This window comes from Poecile atricapillus, chromosome 24, assembly GCF_030490865.1.
Source record: "Poecile atricapillus isolate bPoeAtr1 chromosome 24, bPoeAtr1.hap1, whole genome shotgun sequence".
NCBI lineage: Eukaryota > Metazoa > Chordata > Aves > Passeriformes > Paridae > Poecile > Poecile atricapillus.
The window spans coordinates 826,208-850,380 of record NC_081272.1 but is presented as its reverse complement, the minus strand read 5'-3'; the positions used below and the strand labels follow the sequence as shown (position 1 = coordinate 850,380).

The 24,173-nt window shown below is 55.2% G+C and overlaps 1 protein-coding gene across 8 annotated transcripts in view; it reads left to right on the top strand.

The window, feature by feature from the left end:
- The window catches only part of PUM1 (pumilio RNA binding family member 1), a 73,176-nt gene that overhangs the window by 44,157 nt on the left and 4,846 nt on the right, over positions 1 to 24,173 (top strand). For 5 of the 8 annotated variants that reach the window (XM_058856768.1, XM_058856767.1, XM_058856762.1 and 2 more), the window contains exons 12-21: positions 220 to 363; positions 2,839 to 3,129; positions 5,998 to 6,234; positions 11,482 to 11,749; positions 13,692 to 13,821; positions 14,581 to 14,715; positions 15,858 to 15,995; positions 17,636 to 17,761; positions 20,004 to 20,125; positions 22,504 to 22,696. In XM_058856768.1, the coding sequence (XP_058712751.1) occupies positions 220 to 363; positions 2,839 to 3,129; positions 5,998 to 6,234; positions 11,482 to 11,749; positions 13,692 to 13,821; positions 14,581 to 14,715; positions 15,858 to 15,995; positions 17,636 to 17,761; positions 20,004 to 20,125; positions 22,504 to 22,696 (1,784 nt within the window). The remainder of the gene's footprint in view (positions 1 to 219; positions 364 to 2,838; positions 3,130 to 5,997; positions 6,235 to 11,481; positions 11,750 to 13,691; positions 13,822 to 14,580; positions 14,716 to 15,857; positions 15,996 to 17,635; positions 17,762 to 20,003; positions 20,126 to 22,503; positions 22,697 to 24,173) is intronic. The other 3 variants (XM_058856771.1, XM_058856770.1, XM_058856769.1) reach the window with 1 other exon arrangement.

Sequence of the window (24,173 nt, the reverse complement as noted above, 5' to 3'; positions counted from 1 at the left end):
TACACTGGTCACAGTGTGATAATAAAGATTCTGGGGGCAAAAAGTCTTTTCTACTTGAAATTCTTTATGCAAATTTTGGACTTTTTTTTGGGAAAAGCAGGGCTGTTCTTGTTTCTTTTATTTCCATTCATCTTTTCCTTTGGAAACCTCTTGCACTGGGCTCAGGTGGACATGAGTGATGTGTTTGTCACCTGCTGTCCCCTGTGCTTGCCTCTGCAGGGTACCCAGTGCTGGCTCCTGCTGCTTATTACGACCAAACCGGAGCCCTCGTGGTCAACGCTGGGGCCAGGAACGGCCTGGGGGCTCCTGTGCGCCTGGTGGCCCCTGCCCCTGTCATCATCAGCTCCTCTGCAGCCCAGGCAGGTGAGTCCTGGCACCATGAGTCCTGTCCCCTCCTGCCCAGGCAGGTGAGTCCTGGCACCAGCCAGGTGAGTCCTGTCCCCTGCAGCCCAGGCAGGTCAGTCCTGGCACCAGCCAGGTGAGTCCTGTCCCCTGCAGCCCAGGCAGGTGAGTTCTGGCACCAGCCAGGTGAGTCCTGTCCCCTCCTGCCCAGCCAGGTCAGTCCTGTCTCCCCCAGAGGTTCAGGCAGGTGAATCCTGTCCCCATGAGTCCTGTCCCCTGCAGCCCAGCCAGGTCAGTCCTGTCCCCTGCAGCCCAGGCAGGTCAGTCCTGTCCCCTGCAGCCCAGGCAGGTCAGTCCTGTCACCAGGCAGGTGAATCCTGTCCCCTGCAGCCCAGGCAGGTGAGTCCTGTCACCAGCCAGGTCAGTCCTGTCACCAGCCACGTCAGTCCTGTCCCCTCCTGCCCAGGCAGGTGAATCCCGTCCTGTCCCCCCCAGAGGTTCAGGCAGGAGCCTTCTGGTCCCTCCCAGTCCCTGCTGTGTCCCCAGCCCTCCGTGCTCCGCTGGCAGTGATGACAAACTTGCCCTCACTGAGATCCATCAGGGATTGTTGTTGAGAAACATCCTCTGTGCTCAACTTGGCTGAGCCTCCGGAGCAGCCACGGAGAGGGGAGGAGCAGGAGATTGAAATATTCTGTAGAGTTTTGTTGTAGGTACTGAAATTTGTCCCCTGGCAGCAGCTTGCCCACCTGCTGGAGCCTTCAGAATTCCCAGGGGCTCCAGGGAGAGCTCAGAGCCCCCTCCAGCGCCTGCAGGGGCTCCAGGAGAGCTGGAGAGGGACTGGGGACAAGGCCTGGAGGGACAGGTCCCAGGGAATGGCTTGAGATTGGCAAAGGGGAGATTTGGGTGGGATCTTGGGCAGGAATTGTTCCCTGGGAGGGTGGGGAGGGGCTGGGCTGGAATTGCCAGAGCAGCTGTGGCTGTCCCTGGATCCCTGGCAGTGCCCAAGGCCAGGCTGGACATTGGGGCTGGAGCAGCCTGGGACAGTGGGGGTGACCCTGGGACAGTGGGGGTGACCCTGGGGACAGTGGGGGTGACCCTGGGGACAGTGGGGGTGACCCTGGGGACAGTGGGGGTGACCCTGGGACAGTGGGGGTGACCCTGGGGACAGTGGGGGTGACCCTGGGACAGTGGAGGTGACCCTGGGGACAGGATGAGTTTTGAGCTCCTTTCCAACCCAAGCCATTCCATGATTTGTGCTTTATGATATCACCATGCCTCAAATGGCCTTTGCCATGAGTTTCTTTGGCATTTATTTGTGTTCCTTGGGCGTTCAAGGCTTTTAAAAAGGATTTTTCAGCCAGAATCCATCGGTGTGAGCAGCCCCTGCCAGCACTGGGCTCAGATTATGAAATGGGCCTTTTAATTGTTTTCTTGTAGCTCTTGTTTATTTTGCTTTTTCTTTAACTTTGGGACTGGCTGAAAACCAGAAGTCCTTGGGTTTGATGTTCTTGGCACCGCAGGTTTGTGTTTCATGTGCTGAAGGATCATTTCAGTTGTTTCAAAACTCGGGGTTCTTAACTGGCCCTTGTGAGTGTGTGGCTGCAGGGATTGCACTCCTGGCTGTTTGGAGAAAGAGCCATTCCTGGTTCTGATCTGTGCAGCTCCAGCAGCACGAGAGCAGCAGGAGCAGCTGCCCATGGCTGGAGCCCATAGATAGAAAAAAACAGATTTACACAGAGTTTGCCCCTGAAATAAAAAACCTGCAGTGATCCAAAGCCCCCAGCTAAGGTTTAACTTGCACAAGGTGACCAAAACTGATTTTCTCAGTGTGAAAAACGAAGTTCACTCCTGTAAAATTTTAAAAAGTTTAATAAAGACAATAAGGGACATAAAATAAAGCAAAGAGTTATGGCTGGGTGCCTGGTATCTCAGGAATACCCTTTTTATCCCATCCCTGTGAGGGTTTAATGCATATTCAAGCATGTCCCCTCCCTGGTTCCACCTTCTTGGATCATGCTTTTGCACAATTTTATTTTCTGCTGGCCAGCATATTTTTTTGCTGGTCATCATTATTCTAGCTGGTCAGCATTATTTGAAGTTTGGTTTCGTTTCTTCTGCAAATGGTCATTGTTGATAACAGTCCAGGCTCTTCATCCTTCCTTTGAGGGCAGCTGGGCTTCACATCTTCCCCCCTGCCAAAGTCCTGCTTTTTGATAACCATTTGCTCTCCATTTCCTGCTGCTGATAATAACCTGTTTTCCACTGTCCTTCTGTTGGAAAACATCTTGATCCTCACATTGTCTTGTCTGTTGGGGTTATCTTGCTTTGTCCAGATGAAATTCAGAATTCCTATCTAAGCCTATAACTTGCTAAGAGAGAAAAGAATCCAGTGAAAGCATCTAGTGTATATTTACCAGAATAACTGTGAAAAGCCAATATTTACAGCATGAATTCACAACATCAGCGGCTTTGCCCACGTTTCTCCCGTTCTTGCAGCGGTGGCGGCGGCGGCGGCGTCGGCCAACGGAGCGGCCGGGGGGCTGGCAGGGACCACCAACGGCCCCTTCCGAGCCCTGGGCACGCAGCAGCCCCAGCCCCAGCAGCAGCCCACCAACAACCTGGCCTCCAGCTCCTTCTACGGGAACAGCTCCCTGAGCAGCAACTCGCAGAGCAGCTCGCTCTTCTCGCAGGGCTCTGCCCAGCCAGCCAACACCTCCCTGGGCTTCGGCAGCAGCTCCTCCCTGGGAGCCACGCTGGGCTCCGCGCTGGGCGGCTTCGGCACCGCAGGTGAGCCCCAGCTCCGGGCTGTGTGCTCTGAGCTCAGCCCCCTCCTCCTCTTACTGCTGCTGTCAGCGTTCAGGAACACACACAACCACCAGTGGTTATATGAAGGTGCTTTATTTAAAGAGCTCTGGGTGTCAGGGGTACACAGAGCCAAATCTGACCCCATTTGGTTTTGAGTTGAACATATTTTATACTCTATCGTTATATAATTTACATATTAATTATCAAACTTACATTGTTCTATTGTAAGCATTGTTTTTACCCAAGCATGCATTTCTCATGATCCCCCCTTAGCCCCCTAACATGGTTCCCCATGTTCTCTAAACAATAATTATATCTAATCACATCTAACAATTGTATCATTTATCATATATTGATTACACAGGAGCAGCTTGACCTGGTCTTTAGCAAGCACAAGGCCTAACATTTCCCAGGGCCTGCTTTTCCCAGGGCTTTCCAAGCCTAAGTCCCCAAATTTTCTAAGATTTTAAGACCTTTTGCTATCACTGATGCTGAATAGATCACACAGACACAGCTCCAGGTGTGGTGAAAAGAAGAGCAGAGTTTATTTTTCCTCCCAGGATTTATAGGTTTCTGACCATGGCCAGGGATGGGATGGTCAGGATAACACTTTCTCACTGCACTGGCTGTGAAAGAAAGAGAAAGTTTGATTTTCCTCCCAGGATTTACAGGTTTCTGCCCACAGCCAGGGATTGGATGGTCAGGATAACACTTTCTCACTGCACTGGCCATGAGAGATGCCCATCACAAGACGTGGAACAGAAAGAATGTACACATATCTATGTTTACAGTTACTGTCCTGGGAAAGTCTTTAGAAAACCATGTCAGCAAGCTCAGAAGCTGAGTTTTCAGGGCCACACTCCTCCTCCTCCTCCTCCATCCCGGCCTAAATGGGGCTTTTCCTTCAGGCTTTGAACATGTGTGGGCAGAAATGCTGTTAGTGGGTGATAATTAGCAGTAGGAGTTAATTAGGCACGTTGTGGATCAGCCCCTTGGTATTTTTCCCTCCATGTGGAATATTGGGATGGCAGGAATTGCTTCCAGAGTGTTACCAACACCTCTCACCTTGGAGTAAAGGCTGAGGAGCTACTCATGGCTTTGGGAGAGGAGAGGAGAGGAGAGGAGAGGAGAGGAGAGGAGAGGAGAGGAGAGGAGAGGAGAGAGGAGAGGAGAGGAGAGGAGAGGAGAGGAGAGGAGAGGAGAGGAGAGGAGAGGAGAGGAGAGGAGAGGAGAGGAGAGGAGAGGAGAGGAGAGGAGAGGAGAGGAGAGGAGAGGAAAGGAAAGGAAAGGAGAGAAGAGGAGAGAAGAGGAGAGAAGAGGAGAGAAGAGGAGAGAAGAGGAAGAGGAAGAGGAGAGGAGAGGAGGTGGTTTTGGTGTCTCATTCTGGGAGTTGTTGCCATCACTCTCGGTGGTTTTGGGACACCTCCCATCCACGGTTCAGTCCTTCCACCAAGGCACCTTTCAGAATCAAACCCATCCATTCCTGTGGTTTCTTAGGGTTTTTCTCCCCTAGGTTTGTGGTTTTTTGAGGTGGAACAATGGTTTTAATTCCAGCTTAGTCTCAGGGCAGTGATTATGTGCTGAACTTTGCTGTTCCCATCGGTGTGAGGGGCAGGGTCCAGCGTGGCTCCAGCAGAGCAGGCTCAGGGAGGTGCTCTCACCTCACACTTGATTTACAATAAAGTTCTTCTAAATATTTCTCTTCAGCCCCATCTTGGTTGCAGGTAAACACAGCATTTGCTTCTCTCACCTCAGTTTATTTAACTAATTGAATTCCACGAGTGGTTTGCTCAGTGCCAAGATGCACAAATTTGTTTTCCCTCAATCAATGAATGGAACTCTGATCCTGCTGCTTCTGGAGCCTATGTGCACTGATGAAAAATGATCAGTTCATTGCAGTTAACAATTTCACTGTTTATTAAACAAGATTTTAATGCAAAATTGATTTTTTCCCCCTCAAGTTGACAGTGCATTCAAAGAGTTTGTATTTGCTTATGGAGACAGCTCTTAAAAACCATGGGGGTGAGGAGTGGAATTGAATTCTGAATTCCAGAAAGCTGGGGGCAGACAGGAGCTGATTTGGGATCTGATGATTTCAGGGGTTCCAGGGCAGTGGGCACCGGGCTGGACACGCTCCTGAGCAAACAGAAATTCTCTGGGGCTTTGGTTCAGCTCCCATGGCTTTGGTGTCCCCAAAGGTGTCAGGGTGTCCCCAGAGGTCTCAGGGTGTCCCCAAGGTCTCAGTGTGTCCCCAAAGGTGTCAGTGTGTCCCCAGAGGTGTCAGGGTGTCCCCAAGTTCTCAGGGTGTCCCCAGGTGCTCAGGGTGACCCCAAAGGTCTCAGGGTGTCCCCAGAGGTCTCAGGGTGTCCCCAGAGGTGTCAGGGTGTCCCCAAGTGCTCAGGGTGTCCCCGGGTGCTCAGGGTGTCCCCAAGTGCTCAGGGTGTCCCCAGAGGTGTCAGGGTGTCCCTAAAGATGTCAGGGTGTCCCCAAGTGCTCAGGGTGTCCCCAAAGGTCTCAGGGTGACCCCAAAGGTCTCACGATGTCCCTACAGATGCTCAGTGTGTCCCCAGGTGCTCAGGGTGTCCCCAGCCCGTGTGGTCCCTTCCTTCAGGGAGATTTTGATGCTCTGACCTTTCTCCTTTGGGATTTTTGGAGCTGTTTCTCCGTGTGCTCTGTCACAACAAAACCTGCAGAGCACCGAAGGCAAAGACAAGATTCCAGATAATTCATTAAGCTGTGTTTTTAATGACTCTAACTGCTTTTAATGAGTCCATTTGGTGCCTCCATGGAGCACCAGCCGGGCTCAGTGGCTCTCTGGCTCAGCATCTCCCGCTTTTCCCGTTTTTCCAGTGGCAAACTCCACCACGGGCAGTGGCTCCCGCCGGGACTCCCTGACGGGCAGCAGCGACCTGTACAAGAGAACCTCGAGCAGCCTGACCCCCATCGGCCACAGCTTCTACAACGGGCTGGGCTTCTCCTCCTCTCCCGGGCCCGTGGGGATGCCCCTGCCCAGCCAAGGGCCCGGCCACTCGCAGACTCCTCCTCCTTCCCTGTCCTCGCACGGATCCTCCTCCAGCCTCAACCTGGGTAAGAGCCCCGCTCCTCTCTCCCTGCTTCTGTTTCTGTGCTTCTCTCCCTGTGCTCCTCTCTCTCCCAGCTCCTCTCTCCCTGCTCCTCTCCCTGTGCTCCTCTCTCCCTGCTCCTCTCTCTTCTCTCCCTGCTCCTCTCTCTGTGCTCCTCTCTCCCTGCTCTTCTCTTCCTGCTCCTCTCTCCCCTCTCCTCTCTCTCCCAGCTCCTCTATCCCTGCTTCTCTTTCTGTGCTCCTCTCTCCCTGCTCCTCTCTCTGTGCTCCTCTCTCCCTGCTCTTCTCTCCCTGCTCCTCTCTCCCTGCTCTTCTCTTCCTCCTCCTCTCTCCCCTCTCCTCTCTCCCTGCTCCTCTCTCCCTGCTTCTCTCCCTGCTCCTCTCTCCTCTCTCCCTGCTCTTCTCTCCCTGCTCCTCTCCCTGCTCCTCTCTCCTCTCTCCCTGCTCCTCTCCCTGCTCCTCTCCCTGCTCCTCTCTCCCTGCTCCTCTCCCTGCTCCTCTCCCTGCTCCTCTCTCCCTGCTCCTCTCCCTGTGCTCCTCTCTCCCTGCTCCTCTCTCCTCTCTCCCTGCTCCTCTCCCTGCTCCTCTCCCTGCTCCTCTCTCCCTGCTCCTCTCCCTGCTCCTCTCCCTGCTCCTCTCTCCCTGCTCCTCTCCCTGTGCTCCTCTCTCCCTGCTCCTCTCTCCTCTCTCCCTGCTCCTCTCCCTGCTCCTCTCCCTGCTCCTCTCCCTGCTCCTCTCTCCCTGCTCCTCTCCCCCAGCTCCTCTCCCCCAGCTCCTCTCCCCCAGCTCCTCTCTCCCTGCTCCTCTCTCCCTGCTCCTCTCTCCCTGCTCCTCTCCCCCAGCTCCTCTCCCCCAGCTCCTCTCTCCCTGCTCCTCTCTCCCTGCTCCTCTCCCTGCTCCTCTCCCTGCTCCTCTCTCCCTGTGCTCCTCTCTCCCCGCGCTCCCCTCTCTCCTCTCCCCTCTCTCCCCTCTCTCCTCTCCCCTCTCCCCTCTCCCCTCTCCCCTCTCCCCTCTCCCCTTTCTCCTCTCCCCTCTCCTCTCTCCCCTCTCCCCTCTCCCTCTGGAGCTGTGTGTGATCTCGCTGCCATTTCTGTGGATCCCGCTCTTCCCCTGTGTCCAGCCCTGCTGCTGTTCCTCCTGCCTCTCCTCCTGTTCCCTCAGCTCACACTTAGGGAAGATATTCCCAAGTGGTTAAAACCCAGGATTTTCTCACACAGGTTTGGTAACAGCAGCAGTGGTTTGTGGAATAAAATGGATAAGGAGGGTTGATCTTCAATTTAAATGGTTTTAAAAGGGATGTTTTAAAATACCCGTTAAATTGGGAATAATGAGCTTGGAATACAATTCCTCCTTTTAACCAATATTCCCTGGAGCTGTGCTCAGCTTCCAGCTGAGGATTTGGTGAGTTTACCTTGGAAAATTTCCCATCAATGTGGCCTTATCAGAAGCACAGGAGGAATAATTTTGGGAAGATCCATGACTTTGTGCAGCTGAATCTTCTCAAAGAGCCCGCAATAAAATAAATCTGGAAAATAAATAAAGCAAATATTAAATAATGAAGCAGCGCTCATCTGAACCTCCTGCAGCATTCATTCCCTCATAAACAAACCAAAGAGATTATTTGTTGCACCTGCAGCAGGTAATTTAATATTTCCTCCAAAAATCCACTTGGTTTTGGTTGTGTCATGAATCTGCTGGGCTTAACAAAACTTCTGCTTCTCCCCCCTCAGCAGACACCGTATTTATCATGTTTATTCCATGCATGTGTGATAAATCCAATGCTGCCTCTAGGTTAGCTGGAATAGCCATAAATATGATTTTTGGAGATCAGGTTTAGATTTACCATCGTGCCTTGTTCAGAGCTTTAATAGAACTGGAAGGATTTTAATTTTATTTATGCAGCTGTGGAGGCCTTGGCTGACAGTTAAATGGCCACAATAAATTATTCCTGAGGAGGACACAGATCCCAGACCTGGCAGTAGGAAAAAGTTGGTTGCCCCTGCAGCAAAAAAAAAAAAAAAAATCTTAAAAATTATTTGGAATCAAAGAATCTTAAGAATTCTTCTGGATCAGAGGAGGATGGATCTGTTTGGGAACAGACTCTGGAAAAAAATTGAAATTAGCACTCCCAGAAATGGGTTATGCTCCAGAGGATCAGTGTGGGGCTTCCCATCTTCCCAAAATACTCCTGTCCTTGTTCCCTCCGTGCCTGCTTCCGTGCTGGCTGATGCTGTGGCTCAGATCACACCTGGGACAGCTCTGATTTTGGGGGCTTTCACCTCGAAATCCATCAAAAGTCGCTTTATTTTTTAAATTTTCTCTTTCACTGGTAGTGGAGGGCAGTGGGAAGGGGAGGTCTGGCTTCCTCTGGTTATAAAATCAGTTCTGATGGGGCAGAGAGGGCTCCAGGAGAGCTGGAAAATGAGTCTGAGCAGTGGAATGGTTTGGAGTGGGAGAAACCTCAAATCCCACCCTGTGGGGATGCCATGGCAGGGACACTGCCCCAGGCTGCTCCAGCCCCATCCAGCCTGGCAATGTGGCTCACATTCCTGCAGCTGCATTTCCCTGGGGATCCCCCTGGCCTGCAGGTCCCTGTGGGATCAGCTGTGTTCCCTGGGAAGGACTCTGCTCCCAGCCAGGACAATCCGTGCAGGCTCCTCCTGCACCAGCAGAGGGATCCCGAGCCCTGCAGGAGAGGCAGAAATCAAAACCCTCTGCCACGTGCTGAGCCACATCCTGAGCAACTGCAGCCAGGGCAGAGGCCCAGCCATGCCTGTTCCCATCAATGCCCTGTTCCCATCAATGCCCTGTTCCCATCCATGCCCTGTTCCCAGCCATGCCCTGTTCCCATCCATGCCCTGTTCCCATCCATGCCCTGTTCCCTTGTCCCATGAGATCCAGCCATGCCTGTTCCCATCCATGCCCTGTTCCCATCAATGCCCTGTTCCCATCCATGCCCTGTTCCCATCCATGCCTGTTCCCATCCATTCCCTGTTCCCATCCATTCCCTGTTCCCATCCATGCCCTGTTCCCATCCATTCCCTGTTCCCATCCATGCCCTGTTCCCATCCATGCCCTGTTCCCATCCATTCCCTGTTCCCATCCATGCCTGTTCCCATCCATTCCCTGTTCCCATCCATGCCCTGTTCCCATCCATTCCCTGTTCCCATCCATGCCCTGTTCCCATCCATTCCCTGTTCCCATCCATGCCTGTTCCCATCCATGCCCTGTTCCCATCAATGCCCTGTTCCCATCCATGCCCTGTTCCCATCAATGCCCTGTTCCCATCCATGCCCTGTTCCCATCCATTCCCTGTTCCCATCCATGCCCTGTTCCCATCCATTCCCTGTTCCCATCCATGCCTGTTCCCATCCATGCCCTGTTCCCATCAATGCCCTGTTCCCATCAATGCCCTGTTCCCATCCATGCCCTGTTCCCATCAATGCCCTGTTCCCATCAATGCCCTGTTCCCATCCATGCCTGTTCCCATCCATGCCCTGTTCCCATCAATGCCCTGTTCCCATCAATGCCCTGTTCCCATCCATGCCCTGTTCCCATCAATGCCCTGTTCCCATCCATGCCCTGTTCCCATCAATGCCCTGTTCCCATCAATCCCTGTTCCCATCCATGCCCTGTTCCCATCAATGCCCTGTTCCCATCCATGCCCTGTTCCCATCCATGTCCTGTTCCCATCCATGTCCTGTTCCCATCCATGCCCTGTTCCCATCAATGCCCTGTTCCCATCCATGCCCTGTTCCCATCCATGTCCTGTTCCCATCCATGCCCTGTTCCCAGCCATGCCCTGTTCCCATCAATGCCCTGTTCCCATCAATGCCCTGTTCCCATCCATGCCCTGTTCCCGTCCATGTCCTGTTCCCATCCATGCCCTGTTCCCATCAATGCCCTGTTCCCTTGTCCCACGGGATCCATCCATGCCTGTTCCCGTGTCTCACAAGGTCCAGCCATGCCCTGTTCCCATCCATGCCTGTTCTCTTGTCCCATGGGATCCATCCATGCCCTGTTCCCTTGTCCCATGGGATCCATCCATGCCCTGTTCCCTTGTCCCATGGGATCCAGCCATTCCCTGTTCTCTTGTCCCACGAGGCCCAATGTGATAGACTGGCATTTTTTTAGCTAGTGCTTTAAAAGCACTACACCCATCCATTCCCTGTTCCCATCCATGCCCTGTTCCATCCATCCCTGTTCCCTGTTCCCTGTCCCATCTATTCCCTGTTCCATTCCCTGTTCTCTGTCCCATGCCCTATTCCCTGTCCCATTCCCTGTTCCGTGTCCCATTCCTTGTTCCATTCCCTGTTCTCTGTCCTGTTCCCTGTTCCCATCCATGTCCTGTTCCATCCATTCTCTGTCCCGTTCCCTGTTCCCACCTGTGTCCTGTTCCCTGTCCCATTCCCTGTTCCCACCCGTGTCCCGTTCCCTGTTCCCACCTGTGTCCTGTTCCATCCATTCCCTGTTCCATTCCCTGTTCCCTGTTCCCATTCCCTGTTCCCTGTTCCCACCCTTGTCCCGTTCCCTGTTCCCATTCCCTGTTCCTGTTCCCATTCCCTGTTCCCGTTCCCACCCGTGTCCTGTGTCCTGTTCCCTGTTCCATTCCCTGTTCCTGTTCCCACCCTGTCTCGTTCCCTGTTCCCCATTCCCACCCATGTCCTGTTCCATCCATTCCCTGTCTCATTCCCTGTTCCTGTTCCCATTCCCTGTTCCCATTCCCTGTTCCCTGTTCCCATTCCCTGTTCCCCATTCCCACCCGTGTCCTGTTCCCTGTTCCCTGTCTCATTCCCTGTTCCCTGTCTCATTCCCTGTTCCTGTTCCCATTCCCTGTTCCCATTCCCTGTTCCCTGTTCCCATTCCCTGTTCCCATTCCCTGTTCCTGTTCCATTCCCTGTTCCTGTTCCCACCCTGTCCCATTCCCTGTCCCATTCCCTGTTCCCTGTCCCATTCCCTGTTCCCATTCCCTGTTCCCTGTCCCATTCCCTGTTCCCATTCCCTGTTCCCTGTCTCATTCCCTGTTCCCATTCCCTGTTCCCACCTGTGTCCCATTCCCTGTCCCATTCCCTGTTCCCTGTCCCATTCCCTGTTCCCATTCCCTGTTCCCTGTCCCATTCCCTGTTCCCATTCCCTGTTCCCTGTCCCATTCCCTGTTCCCTGTCTCATTCCCTGTCCCATTCCCTGTTCCTGTTCCCATTCCCTGTTCCCATTCCCTGTTCCCATTCCCACCGTGTCCCGTTCCATCCCAGGGGGTCTGACGAACGGCAGTGGCCGTTACATCTCCGCGGCGCCGGGTGCGGAGGCCAAGTACCGTAGCGCGAGCAGCGCGTCGAGCCTGTTCAGCCCCAGCAGCACGCTGTTCCCATCATCCCGCCTGCGCTACGGCATGTCAGACGTCATGCCCTCGGGCCGCAGCCGCCTGCTCGAGGACTTCCGCAACAACCGCTACCCCAACCTGCAGCTGCGCGAGATCGCCGGCCACATCATGGAGTTCTCGCAGGACCAGCACGGATCCAGGTGGGCATGGCTCTGCTCTGTGCAGCTCTGCTTTCTACAGCTCTGCTTCCTGCAGCTCTGCTTCCTGCAGCTCTGCTTCCTGCAGCTCTGCTTCCTGCAGCTCTGCTCTGTGCAGCTCTGCTCTGTGCACCTCTGCTCTGTACAGCTCTGCTCTGTGCAGCTCTGCTTCCTGCAGCTCTGCTTCCTGCAGCTCTGCTCTGTGCAGCTCTGCTCTCTGCAGCTCTGCTCTGTACAGCTCTGCTCTGTGCAGCTCTGCTCTCTGCAGCTCTGCTCTGTGCAGCTCTGCTTGCTGCAGCTCTGTTCTGTGCAGCTCTGCTCTCTGCTGCAGCTCTGCTTCCTGCAGCTCTGCTCTGTGCAGCACTGCTTTCTGCAGCTCTGCTCTCTGCAGCTCTGCTCTGTGCAGCTCTGCTCTGTGCACCTCTGCTTCCTGCAGCTCTGTTTCCTGCAGCCCTGCTTCCTGCAGCTCTGCTCTGTGCAGCTCTGCTCTCTGCAGTTCTGCTCTGTGCAGCTCTGCTCTGTGCAGCTCTGCTCTGTGCAGCTCTGCTTCCTGCAGCTCTGCTCTGTGCAGCTCTGCTCTGTACAGCTCTGCTTCCTGCAGCTCTGCTCTGTGCAGCTCTGCTCTCTGCAGCTCTGCTCTGTGCAGCTCTGTTCTGTGCAGCTCTGCTCTGTGCAGCTCTGCTCTGTACAGCTCTGCTTCCTGCAGCTCTGTTTCCTGCAGCTCTGCTTCCTGCAGCTCTGCTCTGTGCAGCTCTGCTCTCTGCAGTTCTGCTCTGTGCAGCTCTGCTCTGTGCAGCTCTGCTCTGTGCAGCTCTGCTTTCTGCTGCAGCTCTGCTCTGTGCAGCTCTGTTTTCTGCAGCTCTGCTTCCTGCACCTCTGCTCTGTACAGCTCTGCTCTGTACAGCTCTGCTCTGTACAGCTCTGCTCTGTACAGCTCTGCTCTGTACAGCTCTGCTCTGTGCAGCTCTGCTTTCTGCTGCAGCTCTGCTTCCTGCAGCTCTGCTTCCTGCAGCTCTGCTTTCTGCACCTCTGCTCTGTACAGCTCTGCTCTGTGCAGCTCTGCTCTCTGCAGCTCTGCTCTGTGCAGCTCTGCTCTCTGCAGCTCTGCTCTCTGCAGCTCTGCTCTGTGCAGCTCTGCTCTGTGCAGCTCTGCTCTGTGCAGCTGTGGATTTTTGCAGCTGTGTTTTCTCGCAGCTCTGTTTTTTTGCAGCTCTGTTTTTTTGCAGCTGTTTTTTTGCATCTGTGGATTTTACAGCTCTGGTTTTTGCAGCTGGGTGTTTTCTGCAGCTGTGGGTTTTGCAGGTGTGATTTTACGCAGCTGTGGTTTTTTGCAGTTGCATTTTGTGGTTGAGTTTCACAGTTGAGTTTCACAGTTGAGTTTCACAGTTGAGTTTCACGCTTGTGTTTCGTGTCGCTTCCCAGAGCTGAGGCAGAGCAGGGAACAAGCAGGAAAAGCCAAGCCAGTGTCACACCTGGAATTCCCAAGGATTCCAATTCCTGGCCCTGCCCTGACACCCCAACAGCCCCACCCTGAGAGCGCTGCCCAGGGCTGCTCCAGGAGTTCCCCTCCAAGAGGAGCTCCCCTGCTCTGTGCTTTGCTCACTCATCCCCCTGGCACAGCTTAATTCAATTTAAAATCCAAGATTTGCTGTGTTGTTCATTGAGATTTGCTTCTCTTGAAATGAAGATTCCAACATGTGGCCACCCCAATGGGATGGCTGGATAAAACATCTGTGTGTGCACAGATCTGCAAGATATGGATCAGTGAAATATCTTAAATTTGGATATTTAACTTGTAACAGGACTCCAAGGTTAATGGAAGTGCTTCATCTCCCCAGCATAGTGAGACTGGTGGTGGTGGTGGTTTCTGGAACGCTGGGTGAGGCTTTGGGAGGGGGGGAATGACCGTGTGTAGCCGTGGCATCACTCCAGGGCTGCTTTTCAGGTTTATTCAGCTGAAACTGGAGCGTGCCACCCCAGCAGAGCGTCAGCTGGTGTTCAACGAGATCCTGCAGGCAGCCTATCAGCTCATGGTGGATGTCTTCGGCAATTATGTCATCCAGAAGTTCTTTGAGGTGAGTCTGCCCTCCCCTGCAGGTTTTCCTGGGGTTCCTGCTGGCCTGAGGTGTTGGATGAGCCTGGAAAACCCTGCCCTGGGGCTAAAATCATGGATAACTCAGCACTGACACCATCTCCTCCCCATAAGCTGCTGGATCTTTTCCTGCTGGGGTGACTGAGGGTGGGTCTCAGATTCATCCCACTTTGGGAAGCAAAATGTGTGTGCAGGAGGTGTGAATTTCCCATGGAAAGTGGAATGGGTTGGGATGAGCTGAGCCTTGAGGTCCCTTCCAGCCCAAACCCCTCTGGGATTCAGCGAGGTGCAGGTCCAGCAGAACTTGTCCAGGGAGCTGTCCTGAGCTGTCAGTGCTCCTGGATTTGGGAACAAGGGAGAGACTTGTGCAGTAACAGCAGCTGCTGGAGAAGTGTTGTGTCCCTGGTGTGGTGTGGTCCTTCACCAGGTGCTCCTGGTGCTTCTGCCCAGTCACTGAGAACCAGAATCCCAGACTCTCCTGAGCTGGAAGGGACCCACGAGGGCCCAGCCCAGTGATCCCAGCCTGTTCATACCTGGGAGCGTTGGCCCAGCCCTCCTGGAGCTTTGCCCTGGCCAGGGCTGGTGGCCTGGCAGGGTCACCCTGCTGCCTGCAGCCCCTTTGGGGCACAGAGCAGGTCTGGCTGTGCCGGTGCCACGGGGCTGATGCTGTCCCCAGGGTGGGAGGGCAGTGCCAGTGGCCAGGGGAGGGGTTTGTCCCTGCAGTGACTTTGTCCTGTCCCAGTTTGGCAGCCTGGAGCAGAAGCTGGCACTGGCAGAGCGCATCCGTGGCCACGTGCTGTCGCTGGCGCTGCAGATGTACGGCTGCAGGGTGATCCAGAAGGCCCTGGAGTTCATCCCCCCAGACCAGCAGGTAATTGTAAGTTTCAATTTTAACTTTCTTCTTGATGTTTGACGTTCCTGAGCCGTCCCCTCCCGTCCCTCCCGTGCCTGGTGTTCCCTGGGTTTGGTTCCTGGCATGTTTGTGATGTTCCTTGTGCGTGACGAGTCCGTGCCACCTTGCTTGTCATTGTCACCTCCTCGTTCCCCTGCCCTGCCCATGGGGCTGCTTCTCTGTGTAGGGAAAACTAAGAATGAGGGTGAATTAGAAGAGATTTTTAATTCCTTTGAAGGGTTTTGCCTTTAATATTCAGTGAGTTATTGCAATGTGGGTCAACATCCCACACTCCTGCAGGGAGATGGATGAGGAGCTCCTCGTTCTGGCTTGGGAGGGATGTGGCTGATAGCCCCACTCAGAGCTCATTAATAAAGCACATCCTCAAGGGCTTTAGCAGCAATGAATTGAGATGAAAAATACGCTGGGCAGGCTGGCTTGGGAAGGCTTGGGGATGGTTGTAACAGGAATCTCAATGTAGGTTATGAAATTAAAAATATGGAAGAGGTTTTAGGAGCGCTCCTTTCCTGCAGGCTGAGCCTGAGCCAAGTGTGTCAGCAGGGCGGTGCCTGGGCTCCATCACTGCTGCTCCAAGGTTCAGTGTCTGCCCCAGAGTGGCATTTCTGAGTCCTCAGTGCTCCCAAAATTCCAGGCTTTGATTCAGTTATAAAATTGAACTCACCCAGGTCTTGCCAGAGCATTAAAATACCCCAGAATGTCATTTCTGTTTGTGAGTGAAGTGTCCACCTGCACGTGGGCTACATCAGTCGTGTCTGTAAAACCCCAGCAAGTCCTGAGCCCTGTTTCAGTGACAGGTGACCCTGATACCCAAAGAGTTCATGAACTTTGTGCATTTTAGATCTACTTCTCTTTGAGGGGAGCAGAGAGGAAAACAGGGGATGCACAGGAGAGCTGTGGCTCAGTTAGGATTTCTTCAGTTTGGATTCTTGGAGGAGGATGAGCTCCATCCTCCTGCAATCCCAGGATGGTTTGGCTTGGAGTGGAGCTCCAGGCTGCTGAGGGGGTGTCAGGGCAGGGTTTGCTCATCTCCTGGCCACTGGAGCAGCCCTGAGTGGCAGCTCTGGGATGCTGCTGGTGCTTTCTGTTTGCTCTGTGTCCTCCTGTAGAACGAGATGGTTCGGGAGCTGGACGGGCACGTGCTCAAGTGCGTCAAGGACCAGAACGGGAACCACGTGGTGCAGAAATGCATCGAGTGTGTGCAGCCTCAGTCCCTGCAGTTCATCATCGATGCCTTCAAGGGCCAGGTGAGCTCCTGCCCAGCTCCTGCTCCCTGCCTGGAGCAGCCCCAGAGTGGCTGGGGCTTCATTGGCAACTCTCAGCTTCATCATCATCATCAGGTTCAGCAGCAAGGTCGATGCAGCCACGTGAGACAGCCCAGAAACTCCTTGCTCACGTCCCTGTGACCATTTCTGGGCAGATCTCTCAGAGCAAAACCTCCTTCCCCAAGTCTGTTCTGGAATATTGAGTATTTCTGAGTGATGAGGGAAACTGAGGCGCTCTCCCTGATCCATCTTCCCAGTGAGCAGAGCTTTGTGCTGCTGAGGTGCCTCAGTCAAGTCTGAGCTTCATCAGTTCCTTAATTTTCAGCACTTCTGTAAAATCCCAGCAAGTTCTGAGCCCAGAGCTGATCCCCTTTTAATGGCAGGTGACCCTGATAACCCCAAGAATTCATGAACAATGTTCATTTTAGATTGGTTTCTGTTTGAGGGGAGAGGAAAATGGGGGATGCAAAGTGTCATTATGATCCTGGTGAGGAATGCTGAATGCTGATTCCCAAGGGCCTCAGAGCAGGGAAAAAGCAGGAATTTCATCTACAAGTGGGCAATTGTTCTTGACTCTCTTCATTTTTTGCTTTTTTTATTGCTGTCCTCTCCTGAATTGATGTCCTGGGTATCGTTTTTGTCTGGCCTCAGCTCCTGGTACAAAAGTGCTGCTTTTTGGGTGTTCCCAGCCTCAATTTAATTGGCTTTTTGCAGGGGCACTTTGAAGTTTTGAGGATTTGCCCCAGGGATGTGAGGACAGCCAGAGGCAGGAACCAGGAGCTGGGAGTCCTGGGGAAGTGGGGGTTTGGTTGGTTGGGTTAAAACAAGCGGGATTCTGGCTGGAAGCTTGTTCCTGATGAGAGTTCAGCCTTGGATTTCCACTGGGAGTTTGGGAAGGCAGAAACATCTCTGGGAGCTCAGCTGATGGCACTGACATTTCCTTGACCAGTTGTCCCAGTTTCATCTGAACCTTCACATGGCAGATTAAACTTAGCACCTCCAGATGATTTTTTTCTGCAGTTAATTGCACTCCAAGCCCTGTTTCCCTGCAGGGTTTACTCACCAGTTATTAAAAATGTGTGACTGTTGATTTAAACTTCAGTGCTTGGATTTGCTGCTGTTGTTAAATCAAAGCAACCAAACGGGACTTTGTGCTTCAGACAGAAAATGGAGCAGCAATAACAAAATGTGTCATGTTCTCACCCACAGATCTGCTAATCCATTAGAAATGAGAAAGATTCTTTGTTGTCACTTCTCCTAAGCACTGTTAAGGCATTTAAGCAAATCCAAACAGTTGAGAAAAATCCTTTGCTGGGCATTTTTAACTTTTCTGGCTCATAGCATTTCTTAAATAGCTCAAAATCCGTGCTGGCAAACAATGTGCTGGAATTACTGGGGAAGAATAACCGAGCTCCCAGCAATGCTTGGTTGTTCCAGGGTTTGTTTTTTATGAATCAAGAGGTTTTACCATTTGTTTTTCCCAGCTGGAAAAGCTGAGGTTCCCCAGGTTGTGCCTGGGATGTCGGTGGGTGTTGGGTGCTGGCATTCCCTGCAGGGATCCTGGAGGGTTTCTGGGATTGCCAAGGACTGATGGCACCTTGCTGGCTGTCCCCTGTCCCCAGGTGTTCGCTCTGTCCACGCACCCCTACGGCTGCCGGGTGATCCAGAGGATCCTGGAGCACTGCCTGCCCGAGCAGACCCTGCCCATCCTGGAGGAGCTCCACCAGCACACGGAGCAGCTGGTGCAGGTTAGTGGGGACAGGGCTGGGACATGCCCAGGGCACTGCTGAGTGCATTCCCACCTGGGGAATGGCTGGGAATGAGCACAAGTGCAGGATTGGGCACTGCTCAGTGCATTCCCACCTGGAGAACAGCTGGGAATGAGCACAAGTGCAGGATTGGGCACTGCTGAGTGCATTCCCACCTGGGGAACGGCTGGGAATGAGAACAAGTGCAGGAGCCATCACTGCTGAGTGCATTCCCACCTGGAGAACAGCTGGGAATGAGCACAGGCAGGATTGGGCACTGCTGAGTGCATTCCCACCTGGAGAACAGCTGGGAGTGAACACAAGTGCAGGATTGGGCACTGCTGAGTGCATTCCCACCTGGGGAATGGCTGGGAATGAGCACAAGCGCAGGATTGGGCACTGCTGAGTGCATTCCCACCTGGAGAATGGCTGGGAATGAGAACAAGTGCAGGATTGTTCACTGCTGAGTGCATTCCCACCTGGAGAACAGCTGGGAATGAGCACAAGTGCAGGATTGGGCACTGCTGAGTGCATTCCCACCTGGAGCAGGGCTGGGAATGAGCACAGGCAGGCAGGAGCCATCACTGCTGAGTGCATTCCCACCTGGAGAACAGCTGGGAATGAGCACAGGCAGGATTGGGCACTGCTGAGTGCATTCCCACCTGGAGAACAGCTGGGAGTGAACACAAGTGCAGGATTGGGCACTGCTGAGTGCATTCCCACCTGGGGAATGGCTGGGAATGAGCACAAGCGCAGGATTGGGCACTGCTGAGTGCATTCCCACCTGGAGAATGGCTGGGAATGAGAACAAGTGCAGGATTGTTCACTGCTGAGTGCATTCCCACCTGGAGAACAGCTGGGAATGAGCACAAGTGCAGGATTGGGCACTGCTGAGTGCATTCCCACCTGGAGCAGGGCTGGGAATGAGCACAGGCAGGCAGGAGCCATCACTGCTGAGTGCATTCCCACCTGGAGAACAGCTGGGAATGAGCACAGGCAGGATTGGGCACTGCTGAGTGCATTCCCACCTGGAGAACAGCTGGGAGTGAACACAAGTGCAGGATTGGGCACTGCTGAGTGCATTCCCACCTGGAGCAGGGCTGGGAATGAGCACAGGCAGGATTGGTCACTGCTGAGTGCATTCCCACCTGGAGCAGGGCTGGGAATGAACACAAGTGCAGGATTGGGCACTGCTGAGTGCATTCCCACCTGGAGCAGGGCTGGGAATGAGCACAGCAGGCAGGATTGGGCACTGCTGAGTGCATTCCCACCTGGGGAACGGCTGGGAATGAGAACAAGTGCAGGAGCCATCACTGCTGAGTGCATTCCCACCTGGAGAACAGCTGGGAATGAACACAGGCAGGATTGGGCACTGCTGAGTGCATTCCCACCTGGGGAACGGCTGGGAATGAGCACAGCAGGCAGGATTGGGCACTGCTGAGTGCATTCCCACCTGGAGCAGGGTTGGGAATGAACACAAGTGCCAGGGGTGTTGTCACCTCCGTGTCCTGGTGCTCTGTCACTGAGGGGGTGCCAAGAGCTCTTACTCCAAGGAAAAGGAGGTGCCAAGTGGTGGGAATTCCTGGAAAGAGTTGGTTCTGTGCTCACCCTGCTCCTGGCTGCTTTCCCTCCTCCCTGCAGTCCTTGGGAGGAGCTGCTGGGCCAGGCTTTGACGCGGATTTATGGGGATGAAGCAGCAAAGCCGCTCCTGCTCCCTTCCCAAATTCCCACTCCAGTGGCGAGGCAGGAACTGGGCCAGTTCCCCAGTCCTGTGTGCTCACTGGGAACTGGGAGGAGGCTGGGGGTGGACATCAGGCCTTGGTACCCTGAACTGGAAAAGAAATATCCTGAGGTCTGAAAATTCCCAAGGTGGGAACAGTGAGCCATGGCCAGACCCATGGCACAGCCCTCCAGGACGGGGGATTGGGTGGGTTTGAACCTGGAGAGAGCGGAAAAAACTGGGAATAAGCCAAATATTGACATTTCCTGTGCAAGGACAGCATTTTGAGTTCTATAAATAACACAAATTCTACAAAAATGCATCATTTTTACCACCTGGTGCCACCCTAGAACGGGCATTTTTGCAGAAATAGAAAGTATTGAGCTGATTTGCACATTAAATATTAGAATTAATCTTCAGCTGAACTTTAACTCTGAATGCACTTTGGGAATCAGTTTGCTGGGAATGTTTCTAGTCCATTTATCCACCTTGTGTGACGGGCTGCTGCTGTCTCCCACCCAGGATCAGTATGGGAATTACGTTATCCAGCACGTCCTGGAGCACGGCCGGCCCGAGGACAAGAGCAAGATCGTAGCAGAGATCAGAGGCAACGTGCTTGTGTTGAGTCAACATAAATTTGCCAGGTAGGAATCCCTCCCTGGAGTTTTCCCTCTGGGAGCAGGGACACATGGAAGAGCTGCAGAGGACTTAGGGGATTTTGGGAATCCTCTGAGAAGTGAAAATGACTTTTGCTTCATGGAAAGGTGTTATAATGGTGATGAGCTGGGGTGTGTCAGCCAGTCTGTCCTGGAGGAGGATGGAGATGTGGAAGAGCAGCTGTGATCCAAGCTCCCAGATTTAACCAGGAATTCTTGCTTGGTTTGGTTTATCTGATTCATTTTCACGGGGTTGAAGCTGTCACTACCCCGTGGGTAATAAGAACATTCACTGCCCAGGGATGCTGTGTCCAGCCACGGGGGGATTTGGGAAATCAGTGCAGCAGCAATCCATCCCACTTTTCCCAGAGGGATTTCCACTCCCAGCATCATTCCCAGCTTTCTGCTGTGTCCCTCTTGAGTCACAGCCAAGGAATCCTCCACGGGGAGCTGCAGCATTCCCAGATGCTGCAGAGCCACACGTGGGTGATGCAGAACCCAGGTATTTGTGCTTCCCATGTGTGTGAATCCCTGCTGGATGTGCTTCCAGCCCTTGGAACGAAGGCTGAGCTCTTCAAAGGCTCAGAATTCCCCCTTCCTCTGATGAGAATACTCATGGAGAGGAGGGAAGCAGAGCATTAATGAGAATCAGGAGAGCGTGGTCTTCACGTTGTTATTTCAGGTTCTTCCTCCCTGCTTTGCCTCCCTCTTTATTCCCAAACTCCTTCCCAGCTGGAGCATTAATTAGTGGAGGTTCCCCTGGGCTGAGCCAGCCTGCTGGTGCTGCTGGGAGCCAGGCAGGGCTGTGGGATGAGCCCAGCCCTCAGTCCCCTTCCTCATCCCCCACTTCTGGCTCCCTCAGAGCCCAGGCTGCTCACTGATATATTCAGGAATTCTGGAAATCCTCTGCTTGGCTGAGGTTTTTCATTCCTGAGTGAGCATTTCCGTGTTGTCATAACCTTGGATGTCCATTCCAGCCGTGTTCCAGCCTGGAGAAAATCAAAACAGCAACTTGGCTTCTGTGTTAGGAGAGTGGACACTGACCTGAACTGGTCCAGTTCCAAATTCCCAGTGAATCCCAAGGCACAGACTGGGATGAAATGGGAACTGATCCAGTTCCCAAATTCCCAGTGAGATCCCAAGGCACAGATTGGGATGAGATAGGAACTGATCCAGTTCCCAAATTCCCCGTGAGATCCCAAGGCACAAACTGGGATGAAATGGGAACTGATCCAGTTCCCAGATTCCCAGTGAATCCCAAGTGAATCCCAGTGAATCCCAAGGCACAGATTGGGGTGAGATGGGAACTGATCCAGTTCCCAAATTCCCAGTGAATCCCAAGGCACAGATTGGGATGAGATGGGAACAGATCCAGTTCCCAGATTCCCAGTGAGATCCCAGGGCACAGACTGGGATGAAAGGAGCCTGTCCAGATCCCAAACCCCGCGATCCCAATTCCCGTGTGCCATTGCCGGGCTGTGCCAGCCCCTCCGTGTCCTGCCCGTCCCCAGAGCGGCGTGGGTGCCATCCCTGGGGTGGGTGGGAGCCCCTGGAGCCGCTCCCTGTGCGGGTGACAGCCCCTGGAGCTGCTCCCCGGGCCGGGTGCCATCCCTGGGGTGGGTGACAGCCCCCAGAGCCGCTCCCCGCACAGGTGCCACCCCTGGAGCGGGTGCCATCCCCAGAGCTGCTCCCTGTGTGGGTGCCATCCCCAGGGCCGGGTGCCATCCCCGGAGCCACTCCCCACGCGGGTGCCATCCCTGGGCTGAGTGACAGACCCCAGAGCCGCTCCCTGTGCGGGTGCCATCCCTGGGGCCAGTGACAGCCCCCGGAGCCGCTCCCTGTGCGGGTGACAGCCCCTGGAGCCGCTCCCCTCGCGGGTGACAGCCCCCAGAGCCGCTCCCTGCGTGGGTGGGAGCCCCTGGAGCTGCTCCCTGCGTGGGTGGGAGCCCCTGGAGCTGCTCCCTGTGTGGGTGGGAGCCCCTGGAGCTGCTCCCTGTGTGGGTGGGATCCCCAGAGCCAGTCCCCACGCGGGTGCCATCCCTGGGGCCGGGTGCCAGCCCCCGGAGCCGCTCCCTGGGGCGGGTGCCAGCCCCCAGAGCCACTCCCTGGGGCGGGTGCCATCCCCCAAGCCGCTCCCCTCGCGGGTGCCATCCCCAGAGCCGCTCCCTGGGCCAGGTGCCATCCCCCGAGCCACTCCCTGCGCAGGTGCCATCCCTGGGCCGGGTGCCATCCCCCGAGCCGCTCCCCTCGCGGGTGCCATCCCCCGAGCTGCTCCCTGGGGCGGGTGACAGCCCCCGAGCCGCTCCCCTCATGGGTGCCATCCCCCGAGCCGCTCCCCTCGCTGACAGCCGCTCGTGCCGTTGCAGTAACGTGGTGGAGAAGTGTGTGACGCACGCGTCGCGCACGGAGCGCGCCATGCTGATCGACGAGGTGTGCACCATGAACGACGGCCCCCACAGTGCCTTATACACCATGATGAAGGATCAGTACGCCAACTACGTGGTGCAGAAGATGATCGACGTGGCAGAGCCGGCCCAGAGGAAGATTGTCATGCACAAGGTGAGCAGCTGCTGCCTGGGCTGTGCTGGGAGGTGGGGCTGGGTGCTGGCAGAGGGGTGGGGGGGTTTCAGTAAGTGAAAGATGGAAATTACAGAATGCTTTGGGTTGGAAGGGACCTCAAAACTCATTCTGTTCCACCCCAGGGACACCCCCACTGTCCCCAGGGTCACCTCCCACTGTCCCCGGGTCACCTCCACTGTCCCAGGGTCACCCCCACTGTCCCCAGGGTCACCCCCGCTGTCCCCAGGGTCACTCCCACTGTCCCAGGGTCACCCCCACTGTCCCAGGCTGCTCCAGCCCCAATGTCCAGCCTGGCCTTGGGCACTGCCAGGGATCCAGGGACAGCCACAGCTGCTCTGGCAATTCCAGCCCAGCCCCTCCCCACCCTCCCAGGGAACAATTCCTGCCCAAGATCCCACCCAAATCTCCCCTTTGCCAATCTCAAGCCATTCCCTGGGTCCTGTCACTCCATTCCCGTGTCACAAATCCCTCTCCAGCTTTCTGGAGGCACAGGGAGCTGTCCCAGGGGTTCAGCTGCAGCTGGCAGCGGTGCCCGTGTCCCAGTGACCCAGTTCTGCAGGGAGCAGGCGCTGCTCTGCTGCCAGCGCTGGGCTGGGCCCGCAGCTCCCGGGGCTGGGGCACGGCCAGCGCTCCCTGGAGCCCCCCAGGCCTGGGGCTGTGTCCTCAGGGCTGTGTCCCCTGGGGCTGTGTCCCCTGGGGCTGTGTCCTCAGGGCTGTGTCCCCTGCCTGTGTCCCCTGCCTGTGTCCTCAGGGCTGTATCCCCTGCCTGTGTCCCCTGCTTGTGTCCCTGGGGCTGTGTCCCCTGCCCGTGTCCCCTGGGGCTGTGTCCCCAGGGCTGTGTCCCCTGCCTGTGTCCCCTGCCCATGTCCCCAGGGCTGTGTCCCCTGCTTGTGTCCCTGGGGCTGTGTCCTCAGGGCTGTGTCCCCTGGGGCTGTGTCCCCTGGGGCTGTGTCCCTGGAGCTGTGTCCCTTGCCCATGTCCCCAGGGCTGTGTCCCCAGGGCTGTGTCCCCTGCCCATGTCCCTGGGGCTGTGTCCCCTGCCCATGTCCCCAGGGCTGTGTCCCCTGCCCGTGTCCCCTGCCCGTGTCCCCAGGGCTGTGTCCCCTGCCTGTGTCCCTGGGGCTGTGTCCCCTGCCCGTGTCCCCTGCCCGTGTCCCCTGCCTGTGTCCCTGGGGCTGTGTCCTCAGGGCTGTGTCCCCTGGGGCTGTGTCCCCTGGGGCCATGTCCCCTGCCTGTGTCCCTGGGGCTGTGTCCCCTGCCCGTGTCCCCAGGGCTGTGTCCCCTGCCTGTGTCCCCTGCCTGTGTCCCCTGCCTGTGTCCCCAGGGCTGTGTCCTCAGGGCTGTGTCCCCTGGGGCTGTGTCCTCATAGCTGTGTCCCCTGCCCGTGTCCCCTGCCCGTGTCCCCAGGGCTGTGCCAGCCCCTCCTGTCCCTCCATGTCCCTCCCAGGGCCGCTGG